Source organism: Mustela lutreola, chromosome 11, assembly GCF_030435805.1.
Source record: "Mustela lutreola isolate mMusLut2 chromosome 11, mMusLut2.pri, whole genome shotgun sequence".
Lineage (NCBI taxonomy): Eukaryota > Metazoa > Chordata > Mammalia > Carnivora > Mustelidae > Mustela > Mustela lutreola.
The window spans coordinates 46,691,445-46,712,814 of record NC_081300.1 but is presented as its reverse complement, the minus strand read 5'-3'; the positions used below and the strand labels follow the sequence as shown (position 1 = coordinate 46,712,814).

Sequence of the window (21,370 nt, the reverse complement as noted above, 5' to 3'; positions counted from 1 at the left end):
TTTCAGTTTCAGTCTGGGATGATGAGAGAACTCTGGAGATGGGGGGTGGTCACGGTGGCACAACAATGTGAATGTACTCCACGCCACTGAACTGAAACATGGCAAGTTTGATGTATACACTGCCACAATGAAAACAAAAATGAAACAAAACCCAAACAAATAAACACACAAAAGCCTGTCAAGCCACAGATCTAGCCTGCCAGATGCACGAAGAACTCTATTCTGGTCCTGTTATCTCTCACCTCAATGCCACTGAAAAACAACACCGCACAGAAGCAAGACAGGTTGATTTTCCTGCAGATATATTTCCAAAGGCAGCAAATGAGTATGTACCCGAGAGATACACACAGAGCGATTTCAGGCAGAGCCAGCCCTTCACCATTCTATTTCCCATGGCATTTTCCCTTACAACCATATGTGCTTCTGTAATAAGTAAAGCCGCCCCAAATTTTCAGGTTACTTCATCACCCTCTGAGAAACCGTGTAAGAGAATTTATGAAACAGCCCTATGTTATTTACTGAACTTCTGATGGGCGACTAGGGAAACTGGTGCAGTGCCAAGTAATGATGAGAAAGGGAAAACCTCGAATGGCCTTGTTTGTGGATCTTTGTTTACTCTCCACCTCATCATAAAAGGATGGTGGCTTAATTGATAATTGCATTTTATAGAAAAACTGACAGAATAAAACTTTGAAGAACAAAGACTATATTTCAGAAGATAAATGCCTTGGCCTACAGGCAAGCATTTAAATAGAAACTCTGCCTGATTATTTTCTCAAGGAAAACAGCAATGTTAATAGAAAGTCTCTTCTAAGGTGGCAAATTTCCGAAGGCCTAGATCTTGCAAGTTCTGTCCGCATGAGGACTCAGAATTATTTTGAACACAATCTCCTTTCACTTGACAATCTCTTCTTTCGCATTCAAATAGTATGGAAACCAACAGCTGTGCCGGGGTTATTAACATGACTTTAAAACATTTCTCATCACATGTTATACATTAAAATGTACAGATTTTTGTGTATCAATCATATCTCAATAAAGCAGTTTGGAAAAAAAAACAACTTCAGATTTAAGAGGATCATTAACTCTATCTTTCTTTTTTGAGTTTTTCCTACTATTAAAAGAAAGAGAGGTCATGAAGTTTACAATGCAAATATGCCAACAATTCTTATGCTATCCTGATCAACTTTTTTTTTTTTTTTTGTATGACCTTTGAAAACAAGCTTGAGAACAAACAGTACAAAGGACCAAGATGTGGAAGAACCATGGATGAGGTCCAAATAACCTTTCCCCTGTTACTTAAGGTAACAGGAAATGGTCAGGAGATACACACATTCAATTTAATACTTTTATTGTTGGCTTCCCACATACTGGGAATATTCTAAAAATGTTCAAAGTAACCCAAAGTAACCCAAGCTTAAAATACTCATGCCAAATTTTAATTTCGCTTTAAGGTACAATCGTGTAAACTCAAAAACAACATGGTGAATATAAAGAACACAAAGAAAATAAATAAAAACCAACCACATTTAAAATAAATTATAAACTGAAAGTAAGAATGGATCCAGAAAGGGCTGCCAAGAGGCTACTATAATAATTTTCTAAGGAAGTGACATAAGCTTGAAACAGAACCTTGACAGCAAGCTTTAAGAGTGAGAGACATTCTAGACATATCATCCCTGAGAGATGTCCAAGGTCAAAATCAGGCAAATGGTATAGTGTTGCTGATGACAGAGTTTCTTAAAAGTATGGGCTTGTCCCCAAGCAACTAAATCTACTATTTTCCACAACTTGCAAAATCCGCACACGTAACTGAAGATGAAGAATTCCACAAACCACAGTGTGTAAACTACTGGGAATCTTATGTGTATGCACTCTGGATGATTAAATACAGAGCGTCCCAGTTTGTCCTGCAGACACCCTTAAAATTATTTTTGAGAAGGTCACATATGCATTCACTCTACAAAGAAAATAATTCTAGAACTTAAGGCTTATTATAGAATAATCCATACTTATAAAACAAAATATGTTCTTGTTACTTCAACTTAAGAAATCAATGTTTACCAAGTATCTACCACACACCACATAAAGAGCTAGCTGATAAATTAGTGCAGGAAGATTAAGGAGACAAGACTGGTTCCCTCCAAGTATTTGCAGTCCAATAAGTAAGATACATCAGTAAACATATGTTTATACAAAGCATTTGTGGGAACAGTGGAAGAAGTCTCTTGTAAGGGAATCGGGGTATATTTCCAAGCAGAGATGACATCTGAGCTGCAATGATGAAAACCAGTTTAAGGCAGAAAAAGAGAGTAACAGGTACAAAGGAAATAACAAACAGCCCTCAAACCTGAAAGAACAAGTGTGTCTCCAAGAATACTCAGCAGAGCAAGAGATAAGGGTGGCCAGAGGGAAAAGATGGGGTCATCAGAGCTGAAGATTTAAATTGAATCAGATCACAGAGGTCGGACTTAACCTGTAGTCATCAGCATGTTTTTCTAGGGAGTGATGAGCTCGGTTTTAGACTTTACAGATAGCTCTGATCTATTAGTGTCCCCTGGCCATTCTAACAATTGCCATTACCTTGGTCGCTTAAAACAACAAAAATTTAAGTCCTTCGTAATTTTGGAAACCAGAAATCCAAACTCACCTTCACTGGACCAAAGGCACAGTGTTGGCAGAACCACTGTCCTTCTGGGGGAAGTAGGGGAGAACACATTCCTGTTGTCTTCCAGCTCTGGGGTTTGTGTGTACTTCTGCACCTACGGCCACACCACTCTATGGCAAAAATATCCTGCTAACATTCGGGTCCCACCCAGATAGATCATCTATGATCATCTCCTCATCTCAAAATCCTTAATCACATTGGCCAAGATCTTTTTCCAAAAAAAAAAGTTACCAGGATTAGAAGGCGAAACTTTCCACAGGCGGGGGGGGGGGGGGCAAGGCACTTTTCAGCCTCCCACACCTGACAACATGCCACCTGAGTGACGGCTGGTGGGGACAAAGGCTAGAGCAGCCAAACCTGTTAGATGAGTACCATCCTGTTCTCTGGGGCCCAAGGGAGGGGGAGGTGAACTAAGGCACTGTCCGGGAGGACTGGGGGAGGGGCAAGGCAAAGGGAAAAAGAGGACTTCCATATTTGTAGTTTTCACAGTGGGAAGATGATGATGCTGTTCAAAAAGATGAGGAATATAGAAGGGGGCAGAACAAGGTTCCAAAAAAGAGGAGAATCCTAAATATATCCTTATTCTTTGCAACCAACTAGTCTTCAAGTGCAGTCATTTTGGCTTTAAAAATATATCCCAAAATTTCATTCACTCAAATATCTGAACTCCTAATACATGCCAGACTCGATGGTAGCTGCCAAGGATGCAGAGTTCCTCGTGGAATGTACTTTCTGGTGGATGGACAGAGTTGACAAAAACCAAATACTTCTACAGAATTTCAACTACGGGAAAATGGTGCAGGGAGCCTGCAAGTGGGGATGTGATCAAGTCAATAAAGTCTACCATGCTTCCCTAAGGAAGCCCTTGACCCCTGAGCAAAGGTCAAAAGATATGTGTTCACTAAAGCAATAAAGGTAGAGAGCTTAATCTTTCCATTCTCACTTAAATTGCTTGTATTAAAACTTGTCATCTCTCATCTAGGATACCAGAGCCCTGAATCATCAGTCTTTACTCCTCAACACAAATACTCTACCAGAATGTGCACTTCTGAGTAGGGACCACGTCTTTTTCTCTTTGAATTCCCAATTCTTAGTATAATGCTATCATAAGAATTCTACAATGTTCACTTTAAAAAATATGAATCTTGATAAGACACTAATCCAATGACCCTTGAATAATTATATCTGTTGGCTTTCCACTATCTATATGCTAAAATTCAAATTCTTCAGCAAAAAATTATCATAAGACTCATTACCAGCTGGTCCTAAATTACCTTCTTGGCTTCACCTTGTCACTACTTCTCAGCACCCTAAACACTCACCCCTGCTTTGGCCACACCATCTCATGAGGTTTCTGAAAACTATTTATCTTTGCAAGTGCTGTCCTCTTACATAAAGAATATTCTACCCTGTCATATCTGTCTGGAGAACTCCTTACTGACTCTTCAAAAATACTCCTCAAATGTAATGCTTTGTCCAACTTTCTCAAGCAGCCTCTCTGAATTTCTGTAACCCTCCTGACATACCATTTGGTAGTATTCATTAATTTGCTCAACAAATATTTATCGAGCACCCCTTTCTTTGTTTAGTGCTATCCTAGAGGCTGGAAATATATCAGTGAACAAGACAAAATTCCACTTTTACTGAGGAGCCTACATTCTAATTGTAGATCAAGAAACAAATGAATATTACATGAAATGCAGGTTTTTTTTGTGTGTGTGTGTTTTTTTTAAGGGCAAAAGAGGGAAGGGGGTAAAAACTGATACACTGAAGGTCCTTCTGAATGAAGTGAGGGAACGAGTACTATAGGTATCTGGGATAAGGTATCCAGGCAGAGGAAATAATGAAAAGCAAAGGTCTAACCAGTACAAAAAAACTGATACCATACCATGCATATTTTCAGACCACAATGCTATGAAACTTGAAGACAATCACAAGAAAAAATTTGGAAAGTCTGCAAATACAGGGAGGTTAAAGAACATACCATTAAATAACGGAATGGATTAACCAGGAAATTAAGAGAGAAATTAAAAAAATACATGGAAGCAAATGAAAATGATAACATGACAGTCTCAAACCTTTGGGACACAGCAAAGGCAAGTCATAGGAGGGAAGTACATAGCAATACAGGCCTTCCTCAAGAAGCAGGAAAATTCTCAAATACATAACCTAACCTTATACCTAAAGGAGATGCAAAAAGAACAGCAAATAAAGCCTAAAAACCAGAAGAAGGGAAATAATTAAGATCAGAGCAGAAATAAGTGATAGAGAAATTTTAAAAAAACAACAGTAGAACAGATCAATGAAACTAGGAGCTGGTTCTTTGAAATAATTAACAAAATTGGTAAATCCTAGCCAGACTTAGCAAAAAAAAAAAAAAAGAGAAAGGACCCAAATAAATAAAACCACAAGCTGAAAGGGGAGAGACCATAACTAACACTGCAGAGATACAAACGATTGTGGAAGAACATTAGGAACAACGACAGGCCACCAAACTGGGCGATCTGGAAGAAATGAATCAATTCCTAAAAACATATAAACTACCAAAACTGAAACAGGAAGAAATAGAAGATTTGGACTGACCCAAAGCCAGCAAAGAAATTTTATCAAAAACTAACAAAATTCTCTCCAGAAGAGTCCAGGGCCTGATAGCTTCCCAGGGGAATTCTACCAAACATTTAAAGAAGAATTAATACCTATTCTTCTGAAACTGTCCAAAAAAAAAAATTGAAATAAAAGGATAACTTCCAACCCACTCTATGAGGCCAGCCTTAACCTTGACTCCAAAACCAGACAAAGACCCCACTAAAAAGGAGAATTATAGACCAATATCCCCGATAAACATGGATGCAAGAATTCTCAACAAGATACTAATCAAATCCAACAGTACATTAAAAAGGATTATTCATTGGGACATCTGTGTGGCTCAATCAGTTAAGCTGCTGGCTTTGGCTCAGGTCTTGACCCCAGGGTCCTGGGATCAAGTCCAGTATTGCTCAGTGGAGAGCCTGCTGGTCTCTCTGCCTCTGCCTGCCACTCTGCTTATGCTCTCTCTCTCTCTCACTCTCTGACAAAGAAATAAATAAAATAAAAATCTTTAAAAAAAAAAAAAAAAAGGAAAAAGGATGACTATTCACCATGATCAAGTGTCAAGTGGGATTTCTTCCTGGGCTTCCAAGTGGTTCCATATCCACAAAACAACTGGTATGATATACCAAATTAATAAAAGAAAGGCTAAGAACCATGTGAGAGGATCCTCCCCATAGATGCAGAAAAAGCATGTGACAAAATACAGCATCCTTTCTTGATAAAAACCCTCAAGAAAGTAGGGATAGAAGGAGCATACCTCAATATCATAGAGGCCATAATCAAAAGACCTACAGCTAATATCATCGTCAATGGGGGAAAAATTGATAGCTATGGTCAGGAACATGACATAGGTGTCCACTCTCACCATTGCTGTTCAACATAGCACCGAGAGTCCTAGCCACAGCAATCAGACAACACAAAGACATAAAAGGCATCTAAACTGGCAATGAAGAAGTCAAACTTTCACTATTCATAGATGACATGATGCTCTGTGTAGAAAACCCAAAAGACCACCAAAAAATTGGTAGAACTGATTCATGAATACAGCAAAGTTGCAGGATATAAAATCAATGTACAGAAATCTGTTGCATTTCTATATATCAGTAATGAAGCAGCAGAAAGCAAAATCAAGGAATCAATCCCATTTACAACTGCACCTAAAACAATAAGACACGTAGGAATAAAGCTAACCAAGAAGGTAAAAGATCTGAATGCTGAAAACTATAGAGCACTTATGAAAGAAATTGAAGAAGACACAAAGAAATGGAAAAATATTCCATGCCCGTGGACTGGAAAAACAAATATTGTTAAAATGTCTATGCTACAGGGGATGGGAGGTCGAGGTACCAGGTGGTGGGTATTATAGAGGGCACGGATTGCATGGAGCACTGGGTGTGGTACAAAAACAATGAATACTGTTATGCTGAAAATAAATTTAAAAAAAAGAAAAGAAAAGAAAAAAAAAGTCTATGCTACCCAAAGCAGTCTACATATTCATTGCAATCCCAATCAAAATACCATCAGCATTTTTCACAGAGCAGAAACAAACAATCCTAAATTTGTAAGGAACCAGAAAATCCCTGAATAGTCAAACTAATGTTGAGAAAGAAAACTAAAGCTGAAGGAATCACTATTTTGGACTTCAAGCTCTACTACAAAGCCGTAATCATCCAGACAGTATGGTACTGGCTTAAGAACAGACAACAGATCAATGGAACAGAACAGAGACCCCAGAAATGCGAACTATATGGTCAACTCCTCTTCAACAATGCAGGAAAGAATACCCAATGGAAAAAAGATGGTCTCTTCAACAAACATTAGGAAAACTAGACAGCCATATGCAGAAAAATGAAACTGGACCATTTTCTTACACCATACAAAAAATAAATTTGAAATGGATGAAAGACCTAAATATGAGACAGCAAGCTAACAAAATCCTAGAGGAGAAAACAGGCAGCAACCTCTCTGACCTAGGCCACAGCAACTTCTTACAAGACATGTCTCTGGAGGCAAGGGAAACAAAAGCAAAAATGAACTATTGGGACCTCATCAAAATAAAAAGCTTCTGCACAGTGAAGGAAACAACAAAACTAAAAGGCAACCAACAGAATGGGAGAAAATATTTGCAAATGACATATCAGATAAAGAGCTAGTGTCCAGAATCTATAAAGAACTTACCATACTCAACACCCAAAAAATAAACAATCCAGTTAAGAAATGGGAAGACATGAATACACTTTTCATGAAATTGAGAAATTCATTGAGAGATCTAGTAGGAGACACTTTTCCAAAGACATACAAATGGCTAACAGACACATGAAAAAATGTTCAACATAACTCAGCTTCAGGGAAATACAAATTGAAACCACAATAAGGTATCACCTCATGCTGGTCAGAACGGCTAAAATTAACAAGTCGGGAAATGACAGATGTTGGCAAGGATGTGGAGAAAAGGAAGCCTCTTACACTGTTGGTGGGAATGCACACTGGCGCAGCCACTCTGGAAAATTGTACAGAGGCTCCTCAAAGAGCTGAAAATGGAGCTAGCCTACAACCCAGTGACTATACTACTAGATATTTACCCAAAGGATATAGAGAGTGATTCGAAGGGGCACATGCAACCCAATGTTTATAGTAGCAATGTCCACAACAGCCAACTATGGAAAGAGCCCGGATGCCCACTGACAGATGAATAGAAAAAGAAGATGTGATATATACACACACACATATATACATACATATACACACAATGGAAAATTACTCAGCCATAAGAAGAATGAAATCTTGCCATATGCAATAATGTAGATGGAACTAGAAAGTATTACACTAAGTGAAATAAGTCAGTTGGAGAAAGACAAGTACCATATGATTTCACTCATGTGGAATTTGAGAAACAAAACAGATGAACACAGGGGTAAGAGAAGGAAAAATAAAATAAGATAAAAGCAGAGAGGGAGGCAAACCATTAAAGACTCTTAAAAGATAGAGAACAAAATGAGGGCTGCTGGAGGGGAGTAGAGGGGATGGGTTAGATGGGTGATGGGCATTAAGAAAGACACTTGTGGGGCGCCTGGGTGGCTCAGTGGGTTAAAGCCTCTGCCTTCAGCTCAGGTTATGATCCCAGGGTCCAGGAATCGATCCCCGCATCGGGCTCTCTGCTCAGCAGGGAGCCTGCTTCCTCCTTTCTCTCTGCCTGCCTCTCTGCCTACTTGTAATCTCTGTCTGTCAAATAAATAAATGGAATCTTTAAAAAAAAAAAAAAAAAAGCACTCGTTGTGATGAGTCCCAGGTGTTGTATATACGTGAAAATCACTAAATTCGACTCCTGAAACCAGTACTACACTAGATGTTAACTAATTTGAACCTAAGAAAAAAGAGCCCTAAAGGAGAGCATGCTTGGCAAGCTGTAGAACCAGAACTGAGGTCAGAGGGACAGAAGTGAGGAGGACAGAGGCAGACTTCAGAATGGTGGTAGAGGGCCAGATCATGTTGGGCTTTGGCTTTTATTCCAGCCAAGAAGCAAAGCCATTGGAGGACTCAGTGCAGAGAACTGACATGAACGGATTCATGTTTCAGAATGACCGCTGTGAATGCTGGGTTAAGAACACTTCTGGCGATAAGGCTGCAGGCAGAGAGAGCAGTCAGAAAACCACTGTGACCACCCGGGCCAGAGATGGTGGGGGTGCAGGTCTGGGTGATAAGATTCTCACAGGGCAAGTGACCAGATTTCATTTCATTATTTCATTTCATTTCATTTTTAAGGGGAGAGCACAAACTGGGAGGGGAGGAAGGGCAGAAGGAGAGGGAGAGAGTGAATCACAAGCAGGTTCTACGCTCAGTGCAGAGCCTGATATAGACTCAATCCCACAGCCCTGAGCCAAAACCAAGAGTCAGATGCTTAACCGACTAAGCCACCCAGGTGCCCCTGATGTATTCTGAAGGTCCATCTAATAGAATTCATTGATTGACTGAAGGTGGATGTGACGCACAAAAATAAAACGGTCTATGATGGAGAAGTCAAAGGCTGCCAGAGTCAAAGGTCAAAAGTCAAAGGTTGGCCAAAGCATCTGGAAAGACATCTTCCATCTACCAAAATGCAGACGACTGCAAAAGGGGCAGGCTTTGAGTAGAAAGCAAGAGTTCTCTGCAGGACACTTTAAGACATGTAGGAGCTCTCTTAGACATTAAAGTGAATTTGCCAAGTAGACAGATAGACATGAATCTGAAATTCAGGGGGAAGACAAAGGCTGGAAATACAAACTTATGGATTTATCAGAATACAGACTATACTTAAAGGCACAGGACTACCATGAGCCCACATAAGGCCATGTTGCTCAGGCTTTTATGTCCGTATGAATCACCTACAGATTTGGGGAAAAAATGCATTATTTTTATTCACTAGGTCTGAACTGAGGCCTCAGGTTCTACATGTCCAACAAGCTCCCAGGTGATGCTGATGCCTACCCTCAGACCACACCTGGGAGTCTAAAAGACCTAGAGGTAAGTGTGGACAGAAAAAAGGTCACCTGCCCGCCCCTGTGACACTCTAATACCAGAAGTTGGAAGGATGCAAAACGACTGGCAAAGGAAACTGAGAAAGAAAATGAAGTGTGCTATTTTGGAAGTTAAGGAAAGACAATGTTCTCAGAAGGAGGGTGTAACCAATAACTCTAAGTGCTGGTGAGAGGTCAAGAAAGAAAAGAACCAAGAAAGAACCGCGCAGTTAGCTGAGCGCAGTGCAGTGGTGACCTGCTCCAGAGCACTATGGGCAAACAGGGTGTTCAAGATTGTCAGAATGGAAAGCAATGTGGGATCAAAGGTTTTTTTTTTTTTTTTTTTTAATTTCACTTATTTGAGAGAGGCAGAGATAGTGACAGAGATACAGAGAGCAGGAGAGGGAAAAGCCGACTCCCCACTGAGTAGAGAGTCCGACATGGGGCTCGACCCCAGAACTCTGGAATCATGACCTGAGCTGAAGGCAGATGCTTCACCAACTGACCCACCCAGGAGCCCCAAAGGTATTTTTATACGATTTAGCACTGTAAGGATGAGACAGTTGATGGGAACAAGAATTACCTGGGAAAGAGGAGGAGATGCACAGATGTCCTTCTGTAGGTCCAGTGAGGAGCCGGGGGGGGGGGGGGGGGAGAATCCCAGGCACAAATGGAGGGGGTGGTTTCAGTTCATCAATGCAGAGAAGGCAGAACACGCACACGTATGGACACAGCCAGGTGTGTGACGGCTTCAATAGTGGAATCATGAGTCTCTTGGTGACATAAACAATGGCTTCAGATGGCAGAGGATGGAGAATAAGGCATGAGAAGTTGTAGCTGACATAAGCATGAAAGCAGAATGTGAAAGCAATGGACTACAGACAAGAAGTAAAACTGCTGGGCTGCCAAAGAGCACAACATGGACTTCAGCGGTCATGAAGATACAGCTAGACACACTGGTGTGGCCCTAGATACGTCTCCAGCCTCACCTAGTCCCTTGAGGACTGGGGCTGGAAGGGGGGAGGAGGGATGGTGCAGCATTCTGCCAGCTGAGTACAATGCAAGGAGAAAAAGGCAGGCAACTGATCCCGTGTTGCCCCAAGCAAGCTAGGCCTCAAAGGAGGAACATGAGGGCGCACATGGAGTGAGGGGTGGTGTAAAGATGGGAGATGATGTGGGGTACCTGGGTGACTCAGTTGATGAAGCATCTGTCTTTGGCTCAGGTCATGATCCCCGGGTCCTAAGACGCAGCTTCATATCAGGCTCCCTGCTCAGCAGGAGAGTCTGCTTCTCCCTCTCCTTCCCTCTCCACTCATGAGCTCTCTCGCTCTCACTCTCTCTCACAGAAGTAAAAAAAAAAAATAAAACATTTTTTAAAAAACGGAGGTGAGGGCGCCTGGGTGGCTCAGTGGGTTAAGCCGCTGCCTTCGGCTCAGGTCATGATCTCAGGGTCCTGGGATCGAGTCCCGCATCGGGCTCTCTGCTCAGCAGGGAGTCTGCTTCCCTTCCTCTCTCTCTGCCTGCCTCTCCGTCTACTTGTGATTTCTCTCTGTCAAATAAATAAATAAAATCTTTAAAAAAAAAAAAAATAAAATAAAAAATAAAAAAAAATAAAAAACGGAGGTGATATGGTGCAGTCAAAACAATGTTGGGATCAAGGTTTCCTGAGAGAGTGGGTCCAAAGACAGGAGACAAGTGTCAAACCGTGGCCCAGACCAAACAGAGAGGACGGTATTGACATAGTTCCTGAGAAAGGCAAACTCGAAGGCCACGTGTCAGAGCAAGGAGGTAGGGTGGGCTGGAGGGGCGGATCCCCTGTACACTGCACTGACTCTCCATGCATTCATCTACCGTCTTGCACTGACTGCGAACCCCCCAGATCAAAGGACCGGGTCTTAGCTATCTTGGTATAGCTGTGCCTAACAAAGCACATGGCACACAGTAGGCACTCAACAGTTGTGTCTGCTTAGTGAAATCCTCTCCGTGCTAAGGACAGTACAAAATGCATGTAGCTTACAGTAAATATTTAATGGAGACATCAATTTAGTCAATAACAATATTTCAGAAAACGAAGATGGACCCAGAAGGTCAAGCCAAATCCTAAAAGATAAATTACACTCAGCAAGTTTACTGACAACATGTAGAGAAATATAAGTAAGCTGCTGGATAGTTGTTTAATATTACAAAACTAAAACTAGATGAAGAGCCCCTGCCACTCATCGGATTTTCTCCAGAATGTTTCTTCATGTTACAAATGGAAGGTGTTTAATGACAGCCATATTCTGTGGTACTCAATTTGCTGTCTATCACATCAATTAATTAATATGTTTTGTACTGGGCAGTAGAGAAAATACAAAAGTTAATATGACAAGATTTCTACCCTTAAGGGAAACATAGTGATAAGGAATAGCAGTGATAAGGATAGAGAGATAAGGATGGAATGCACAGAAAGTTACATAATGAGAAAAAGGGCAAGAATAAGGCAGAATGGCTAATTCCCAGATAAAGGGGAGGGGGGAACAAGAGAGAAGAGAGTGCTAGGAATACAGAGGGAGGTGGTAACGCCAGGCACTAGGCAGGGGCAGACGACATTAAAGACAAAAGGAACAAGGCCAGATAAGAAACGCACAGCTACTTCAAAAATAAACTGTAGAAGGAGACAACAGTGACCATGGTGATCAGATCCCGTGTCTTCTAGATGGAAGATGTCAGTGGGGATGGTATCACGTGTTCTCCACTAGGGCCTCGAGTACTTACTGAATTAAACTCTGACATAGGTCATGACTGGTCCTGTGTTACTCTCCTCCAGAAGAAACCAAAATCGTTATATTACCACTTTCCGTTTTGAAAGAAACCAAAATCGTTATATTACCACTTTCCGTTTTGAAAGATTTGACTTAAAAAGACACGAGTACCACCCTTGGAACTGCTGAGAAATGCTAAAACTGGCTTCAATTTCATGACATAACCATCTATCGGTTTTGCCAGTCTACACTATTGGATTGTATGCATTATTCATGCACACTTCGACCAAAATAGCATTAAGAGGAAAACCTAGCAAGAAAGCCTTTCTTGAGCAACTGATCTCAACATGTTTCTAAAAAGGAAAATGAACAGACAGTAAGAAAACCAATACATTTTAAAGTTATAATATCCAAAAGGCAGGAATTTTGGTGAAACTGCTAGGTCCATTATACCAGTTCTAAACAGTAATAGCCACAAAATTATTTAACTGGTAACAAACGTTTCAAAAATAATTCCTTCGAAGATGATCAGAGATTCACAAAGTCAAGCACCCTGAACGGTCCCCACCCTTGCTACTATTTCCATGCCCCCACACCGTGTTCTCTGTGAGCAGGTCTCACAGCCCCAAGTGGATTGTAAATTCCTCAAGAACAAATTTTATCTCTTAGAACCACCTCACCCCGGCTCACTCCTTGTCTGCCATCCGTCCTCTCCTACACGGAATCCACAGTGCAGCATGCAGACTGTATGAAATCAGCAAGCACTCCTGATTCTCTTGTGCTTGTATTGAATACCAATATATTTTTAGGGAGGACAGAAATACCAGTGGCATTTGTCCAAAGCCTGCATTTAACATTTAGAGAGGAACTCAGGGATTTAGGAAGATCGGGTAATCGTGATCATACAGAGACCACCAGTACAGTCCCATGAAGAGGTGCCAGTGAGGGAACGCAAAACAAGAAATGATTAATTCTGCCAGGGGGAGTCAGCAAAGACTACTCTGGGGAGGAGGTAAGTTAGTGATATTTGAGAGCTCTGGTAGGAGCAGAGGGTAGAATACAGAAAAACTGCAACGGAAAGGGTAGGAATACAAACAAGGACCCACATTCTTCTTCCCTAAAGTGCTTCTTTCTATTATTTCTACATTTCATTTGCTTGCAGAACAGTTTTCTCCAGAGAACCAGTTTTCCTTTCGTTTCTCTTTATATCTTGTTGCTTCAGTGTGCATGACTGGCTTAGCCCCTGTACCAGGAAGGGGTCACTTTATAGAAAGATCAGCAATTTCACTCAACATAACCATTTTACTTCTTTTCTTAAACATACATACATACACACACACACACACACACACACACACACACAATTAGATGTTGCTCCTTTTAAATCATGTTACACAACAAAATTCAACCAAATTGCGAATAAGAAATCTACTTGCTTCACGAATTTTTCATGAAATCTTTAGTCATCAAGTATACTTGAAAAATAATGTAAAAATGACCAAGCAATCCCACAGCACTGGAAAAATTAGTCTATACTGTATGCTTGCATCAATGTCTTGTCTCACCCGCTATATTAGATTCTCATTGATCCTGCTTATTTGCAAAACCTAAAGCGACATAAGAGAAAAGTAGCCAAGAGAAAACAGGAAGTCACATGGCCTTTAAGTCTAAACAAATAAAATTATCCTCTTATTTTAAAGGAAGTAAAAGAAGCTGTAAAAGAAACTTTTTAAAAGAAGATTAAACATTGAGTCAAAATAATTTACAAATATTTCAAGAAAAGAATCTTTAAAAATCTTTTTACATCTTTTAAATATTAGCTTGATTTAATCTTTTATTATGAATCAACAATTAAAAATAAGCTTTAAAAAAATGCTTTAAATGAAGTATAGTTTTGCATACTTTTTCTTGGTCTTATTTAACTCCACACCTAGTAGTCTGCTGTCACTATCACGCTGCAGGGCTGGAGGAATGCTAGGGTGGCTAATGCAGTTAAGTGAAGGGAGTAAGGGGACAAGACTGATTTGAGGACACAGGCAGGATGGGGATGATGTCAGGAGCCTTGAAGGCATGTTATGGAGTCTGATTTTTATCTCAGTGCCATGAGAAGCCACCACAGGATTTTAGGCAGGGGAATGCAATGAGGTGGCCGTCTACAAAGTGTCATTGTGGGTGGGGTATAGAGAGTGAACTTCAGGAGGGCAAGGTTGGAAGCATGGTAGTTAAGAAGCTGGACAGGAGTGGGAGTGGGTATGGCACAGGTGGCAGCTCAGTGTGCTGAATGCCATTTTAAGTGTACATGTTTATCACAGTGAGCTCATGACCCACTTGCAGATGAAGAAATGAGGTACAGAAAAGCGAAGTAACTTCCAAAGGATATAGGAATTAGCAGAGTCATAATTTATCAACAGCCTCCAGCCCCAGCACCTACCTTTAACCCTATAGTAATAGAACATACATGGCTTTGAGGTAAGATTTTAAGACAGAATGAACAAGCTTTGGGCTGGGTTTCATGGATGGGCACATCAATGTCACAAACCACTCTAAGGTGTCGGTGTCTGGCTTTAGAAGAGGAAAGAGATGCCATTTACTAAAATGAGGTAAACTCTAGGAGGCGGAGGAGGCGGAAGATCTAAGAGAAAGATAAAAAACTCATTTGTTTTTCCACCTGGGTTTTCCAGGGTTAGAGATATAAATTTGGAGACTGTGGTGGTCAGACTAATGGTCCCCCAAACATGCCCATATCCTAACCTCCAGAACCTGTGGCTATATTACCTTACATGGTAAGAGGACTCTGCAGATGTGGCTGGGACCTTGAGATGGAGAGCTTACCCTGGGCGGGCCCCTTGATATCCCTAAGGTCCTTTAAAAAAGTGAGAGAGAAAAGTCAGAGTCAGAGAGAGCGTCTGGAAGATGTCACACTGCTAGTTTTGGGGGTGGAGGATGGAGCCTCAAGTCAACAGATGCAGGTGGTCTCTAGAAATTAAAAAAGGCAAGGAAAATAGATGCTCCCCCAGAGCCTCCAGAAGAAACACAGCTCTAACTAAGACCTTCATTTTGGGACTTCTGACCTCCAGCACTGTAAGAAAATAAATCTGTGCTGTTCAAGCACATTCGTGGTAATCTGCTATAGTAGCAACAGGAAACTACTACAGGAATTTTAAGTTAGTATTTTAAATGATGTGGTATTGAAAGGGAAGGTAAAAAAAACAATAACCAAACAGCAGTTCTGGAGAAAGTACAAGGAGATGGGGACATGAACAAATGAAGAGGGGATGGCTTTCACTGAGGAGGGACACTTCTTCTCTTTTAACAGAGAGGAAGTCGTTCCCAAATGATGGCTTTTATGATCTCAGTGAAGATATGGCTAGGTCATCAGTAGCCCACAGCTTGAACCCAGGGCACTGGACTCAACCTTAATGCAGTTATACACGCATCAAATGATTTTCAAGATTTCTAGTAGGAAATAGTAGGAGTGGCCACGGAAAGTACTCTGTTCAGGCAAATGCAACACAACTCAGGTGAGCCATTCAGGGCAGGAAGGAGCAAAGGCATGGCACCTGTCCCTCTCCTTCATTTCTACAACCACAGTAGAATATGCTAATTGACCTAGACACTTGCACGAAGGCTCATGATACTCCTCAACACAGCAAACCATAAAGCAACAAGTACTGCAGACCAGTCTGAATTCTGTGCTGTTATTTGCCAGGCCTCACCTGGGGACTACAGTCCTTTTTATCTCTTCCTCCCAGAGGAGATGATCTGGGAGAGTGTTTTGGGTGCTAAAATATGAGAAGCAGAAAGATGACAGTAGCTGCTAAATGTCTATCAAGAAGAGAATGATCAAGAAAACAGTGGTGAATCATATCCCGGACTTTTACACAACCTTTAAAAAGAATGAGCTAGAGTTGTACTACCGAAGGGAAAGATTTCCAAGTTACGTTGTTACACGAAACTGCAGAGCCAGAAAGATCATCCGCTACTTCCACTCCTGATTCGCAACAAACGAAGCGGTATGAACGTGTACACATACGCAGGGGACTGCTTTAAAAAGGCCTGGAAGAGGGGCGCCTGGGTGGCTCAGTGGGTTAAGCCACTGCCTTCGGCTCAGGTCATGATCTCAGAGTCCCGCATCGGGCTCTCTGCTCAGCAGGGAGCCTGCTTCCTCCTCTCTCTCTGCCTGCCTCTCTGTCTACTTGTAATCTCTCTCTGTCAAATAAATAAATAAAATCTTTTAAAAAAAAAAAAATAAAAAATAAAAAAATAAAAAAGCCTGGAAGAGAATGGATCAGGCTGTCAGAAAGAACTTATAAGGAAGAGTACATAACTAGGATAAGGGATGAACAGAGAACTTCACTGGGTAATGCAACGTTCTTTTCTCTTTCTTTCTTTCTTTTTTTTTTTTTTAAGATTTTATTTATTTATTTGACAGAGAGAATGAGAGATCACAAGTAGGCTGAGAGGCAGGCAGAGAGAGAGAGGGGAGTAGGCTCCCCACTGAGCAGGGAGCCTGATGTGGAGATCCCTCCCAGGACTCTGAGATCATGACCTGAGCCGAAGGCAGCGGCTTAACCCGCTGAGCCACCCAGGCGCCCCTGCACGCACTTTCATACTGAGTCATTTATAACAATTTTTCTTAATGAACATTAAATTTTTTCTCTTTTTAAAAACAAACAAACAAACAAAAAAAACCATAAAAGATGAGCTGAAGTGTCTGGGCTCTTGTATATGATCCCTCTAGGGACTTTCCCTTTTGGATGCCCTAAACGGAAGGAATACAGAAGATAACACTATCGGACTTGGCACAGGGAAGGTGTGAAAAAAATGTTTGTAGCCTCTAATGTCATTCCTCCTCCCTTCCCACTTCTCTCACTCGTGTTAAATACTTCCTTTGCCCTGCCACTCATCCCACTGCTTTCAAATCCTAGCTTCACTTTCCCTCCCCAGTGAGTCACTCCTTTCACTAATGCCTTATCTAAGACAACATCATCATCAGTATAATCTTTTCTCTAATGATTCCAAAATCTGGCTATTAAAATTACTTCTCATTCTTTTCATTATATCATACTTCCCACAATAAAAGTCCTATTTGCTCTGTTTATCTCACATAACAAATCTCTTTGCCAAAATCCCACCAAACAATCATTTTCCCTGTCTTAGATGATCACCATTTTAATTTCCTCAACCCCGTCTTCTTTAGTTCTCATTTCTATTACCTCTCACGGTGCTTCCTTTAATCTCCTACTTCAAATGTGGTCCTTTCACTCCCTATCCACTGGGATCTCCTGCTTTCCTGGTCAAGTTCAACAAGAAGAGTAATTGCGTACATCCATCTATTCTTTTAAGAACTTGATTTCCTCACATAAGAGAGCTGTTCTCAGCCTCACTCATCTCCAGCCACTCTCTGACATACACTCACCTCAGAAACTCTGAAGTAAATTCTTCAAAGGTCAAAATTGCTTAGTGGGCCATCCCCTCCCAAGTCATTTAGCTCCCCACATGCATCTATTTTTGGAGTACCTAGTACGCATCAGGCCCCGTCCTAAACACAGTTTAAACACAAGAACTCATTTAAACCTGACTCAGCCTGTGTAAATGGATATACTTATCCCCATTTTAAATACGTGTCAACACAGAACCTGAGAGGTCACAGAACTTGTCCAAGGTCACACGGTCGGCTAATGTCAGAGGCAGGATTCCAATTTAGACAATGGAGTTCATGCACATCAGTTTGTCAGGCTTTTGGCATGTATTTCTGAGGCAGAATTAAGCACTTCTCTCTGCTCCAGCCCACCGAGGGGTCATCGCTACTCTGGCACTCAGCATACTGTACACTAACCACATCCCTCATCTGAACCCTCTGAGGATAGAGTACTCTCTGATGACAGGAACTGTCCTCTGCTCCAGCCTGAGACACTAACTGTACCCGGAACTAGGAGGTATTTAATGGTCCCTGAATAAAGGAAAAAGAAATCAAATTCGTTGAATTTTAGCAGCGCCCCCTCTCCAGCTTAGCATACGCCACCAGTGTGGGCAGACTCATTTTCGACCTTCCGGCTCCTGCCTCAGTAACACCACACGAAAGGCAGACCGTTTGGGGAGCGGTAGTGCTGCGTCTCGGCTGCCAGGTCCAGGACGCTGCAGGTGTCATCGACCCTCAGCAGACATTTAGGTGGTGGGCTTCAGTTCACCAGCACCACAGGTGGCGAGATGCTAGAGTTACCTGACAGCGCATCATAGAACTCGTCCTCACTGAGGATGCTGCGAGGTGGGGAGCCTTCAACCAGAGACCGCTCTAATTCATGATGCTCCGTGGCCAAAGTCTCCAGTGCTTCTGACAAAATTTTGTTTTTTTCTTGCTCCTGTTCCAATTTAAAATTCCTCACCTAGAAGAGAAGAGAGAAACATGAAAAGACTTCAGAATAGCAGGAGCCACAGTCTTACGCATGAAAGATGTAAAATTTATTTGCTTTTCATCCAGTTCAACTGCAACATCAGAAATGAAAACAGCCGTGTTATATACACGCACAGGTGAATAAGCACACTTACTAAGCCAATTCTATTCTTCCCGTGGGGCCTTTTCTTACAACAGCTCTAGCTAATGAAAACAGATTAGGCAAATTTGGCTCAAAGGACCAAGATTCTAGTGTAAGAACAGAGGCCGATTCAGAAATCAGATAAAACTTTTTAAAACTAGAGACTCCCTCTCTCATCATTAATCATAAAATTAAAGCCAGGTTTCGAACAAAATAATTAAAACAATTCTGAGTATTAAAACATGTACGTTATGATCGGGCCACCTGGGTGGCTCAGTTGGGTTAAGCATTGGACTCTTGATTTTGACTTAGGTCACAATCTCAGGGTGGCGGAATCATGCCCTGAGCTGAGCTTGCACTCAGTGGGGAGTCTGCTCGAGATTCTCTCTCCCCCTCTGCCTACCCACCTCACTTGCACTCTCTCTAAATATAGTAATAATAATAATTAATAAAGCATAAGATATAATCCTCCAGCTTACTTTCAAAATAGCTGATATATGAAAGGAAACAAGTGGCCAAGCAATTGACAATTTGACTTAATTTTTCAATTCCATATTTTGGTTACGGTTCCATATTTTACCATGAATTTAACACACTAATAACAACAACAAAAAGAGATTATAACAAAGGCAAAGACTGGTTTCATTTTTCATCTTTTAATGAAATGATCAATTCCTCCTACCTAATTCAAGAGCATTTCAAACTTCGCAGTTAACGAACACCTCCCGAAATTTAAGCAAGCTGACCCTCCTACAAAACAGCACGTGCTAGATTTGCTGCGGAGAGTTTCACCTGTCTTGATATCAGGACTCTAGGAATCAAAACTATTCTGTAATCTCCCTCAACTTCCAGAAAAGAGATCTACCGTTACCCACGGTGCAATCTCAGAAGTCTCATGTTCCCTAGCTGCCTCATCTAAAAATTAGATTATTAGATAATAGTGGAATTCTCTATCAGTAGTCTTCAACCGTATTTTTTAATTTTTTTTTTACTTCAGCAAAGCAGAACCTTTCTCAAAAATAACCCCAACACAGGAAGCAGATGTTTCAGAAAGCTGTGCTGGCTGACACTGGGACAACCAGGAGCATTATAGCTTTCCCTCCCCTTCATCCAAAGTGGGGACTATTCCAACAGTTTGAAAAGCACTAGGCAGGGTGACTCCACAACCTCCCCCAGGCGGAACCTCTGATGGGTCCTGGGAGCCACAGAACTCAGCCTGCTCTCTGAGTTAGTCTCTCTGTTGAATCTCACCCTTTCAGACCTCCTGACGCTCCCTGGCCCCTTCTCCTCCCTGTGGTTCTGACTCAAGAGACCTTTGTGGCCCTGAGTTGCTGAGAGCCACACATCAGGTTCAACACGGAGAGCCCTAGACAGAACTTAGAAATACAGCTTTAATGAAATGCTACGTTCGCAGAAGAAACAGAGTAAAACCTTTATTATCTTGGGAATAGTTCTAGTCCTCAGGCACCTTAGTGTTTATCATTACAGCGATGAGATTATTATTAGAGCTGTGATCATGAAATAAGAATAGCAATAAATGGTAAATCAACATGGGCATGTCAAACTGGAAAAAAGAAATATTTCTATAATTACAGTTTTTAAGAAATTGCAAAATACTTGTAAATATTCCTACAATCTACAATTTATCTCCAGAGGAGGAAGTACTCTTATTATGGCTAGAGTCAACTTAAAACAACAATAACAACAACAACAACAACCCCAAACTGTTCTCCCTCCATTTCATGGGTAAGACAACTCATTTATCTGTAAACAAGGACTACAAAATTGAGCACAATCTCCAAAATTATCCTTTCTTCATATGGAAAAGATCTCTACAGCACTGTTAAATATCTAGATTCCAGAAATACCACTGTAGGAGGATCCAAGCTCCTTCAATCCTGCCCACCTGGCTCCCTTTAGCTTTATCCTTATAGCTTTTCAAATATCAAAATGCAAATGCACTGTTGAAACTAAACCTTTCAATATATCAATCAACTAAATTAACCCTTCTACTTCACAAATACCTCAGTTTTATACCTACATTCATCTAGACTTCAGAATAGTGGCAAAATAAATCACTGAGGCCCCCAAATACCAAGTTCCCTCAACAAAATCTTATTCAAAATCCAATTTACCCCTTTATCCATCTAAAATAAGCACCACTTCATTTCTGCTACTTTGGACATATGTTCTCACTTGTTCTTAAGAGGAGTGAAAAGGGTGGGAAGCAGAAGCAGGAGAAGAAGCTCTCACCACTATTCTAGCTCTTACCTTGTTTTTATCTCATTGTCCTGACTGCACTTGTCCTTGTTTCGAGCATAACAGGATCTTCTGCACTGA

General features: G+C 41.2%; 1 protein-coding gene across 5 annotated transcripts in view; it reads right to left on the bottom strand.

Moving 5' to 3' along the window:
* OSBPL1A (oxysterol binding protein like 1A) overlaps positions 1–21,370 on the bottom strand; it is a 227,314-nt gene that overhangs the window by 78,960 nt on the left and 126,984 nt on the right. For 4 of the 5 annotated variants that reach the window (XM_059140420.1, XM_059140421.1, XM_059140423.1 and 1 more), the window contains one exon: positions 18,718–18,880. The exons of the other annotated variant lie outside the window; for it this stretch is intronic. In XM_059140420.1, the coding sequence (XP_058996403.1) occupies positions 18,718–18,880 (163 nt within the window). The remainder of the gene's footprint in view (positions 1–18,717; positions 18,881–21,370) is intronic. 5 annotated transcript variants of the gene reach the window in all.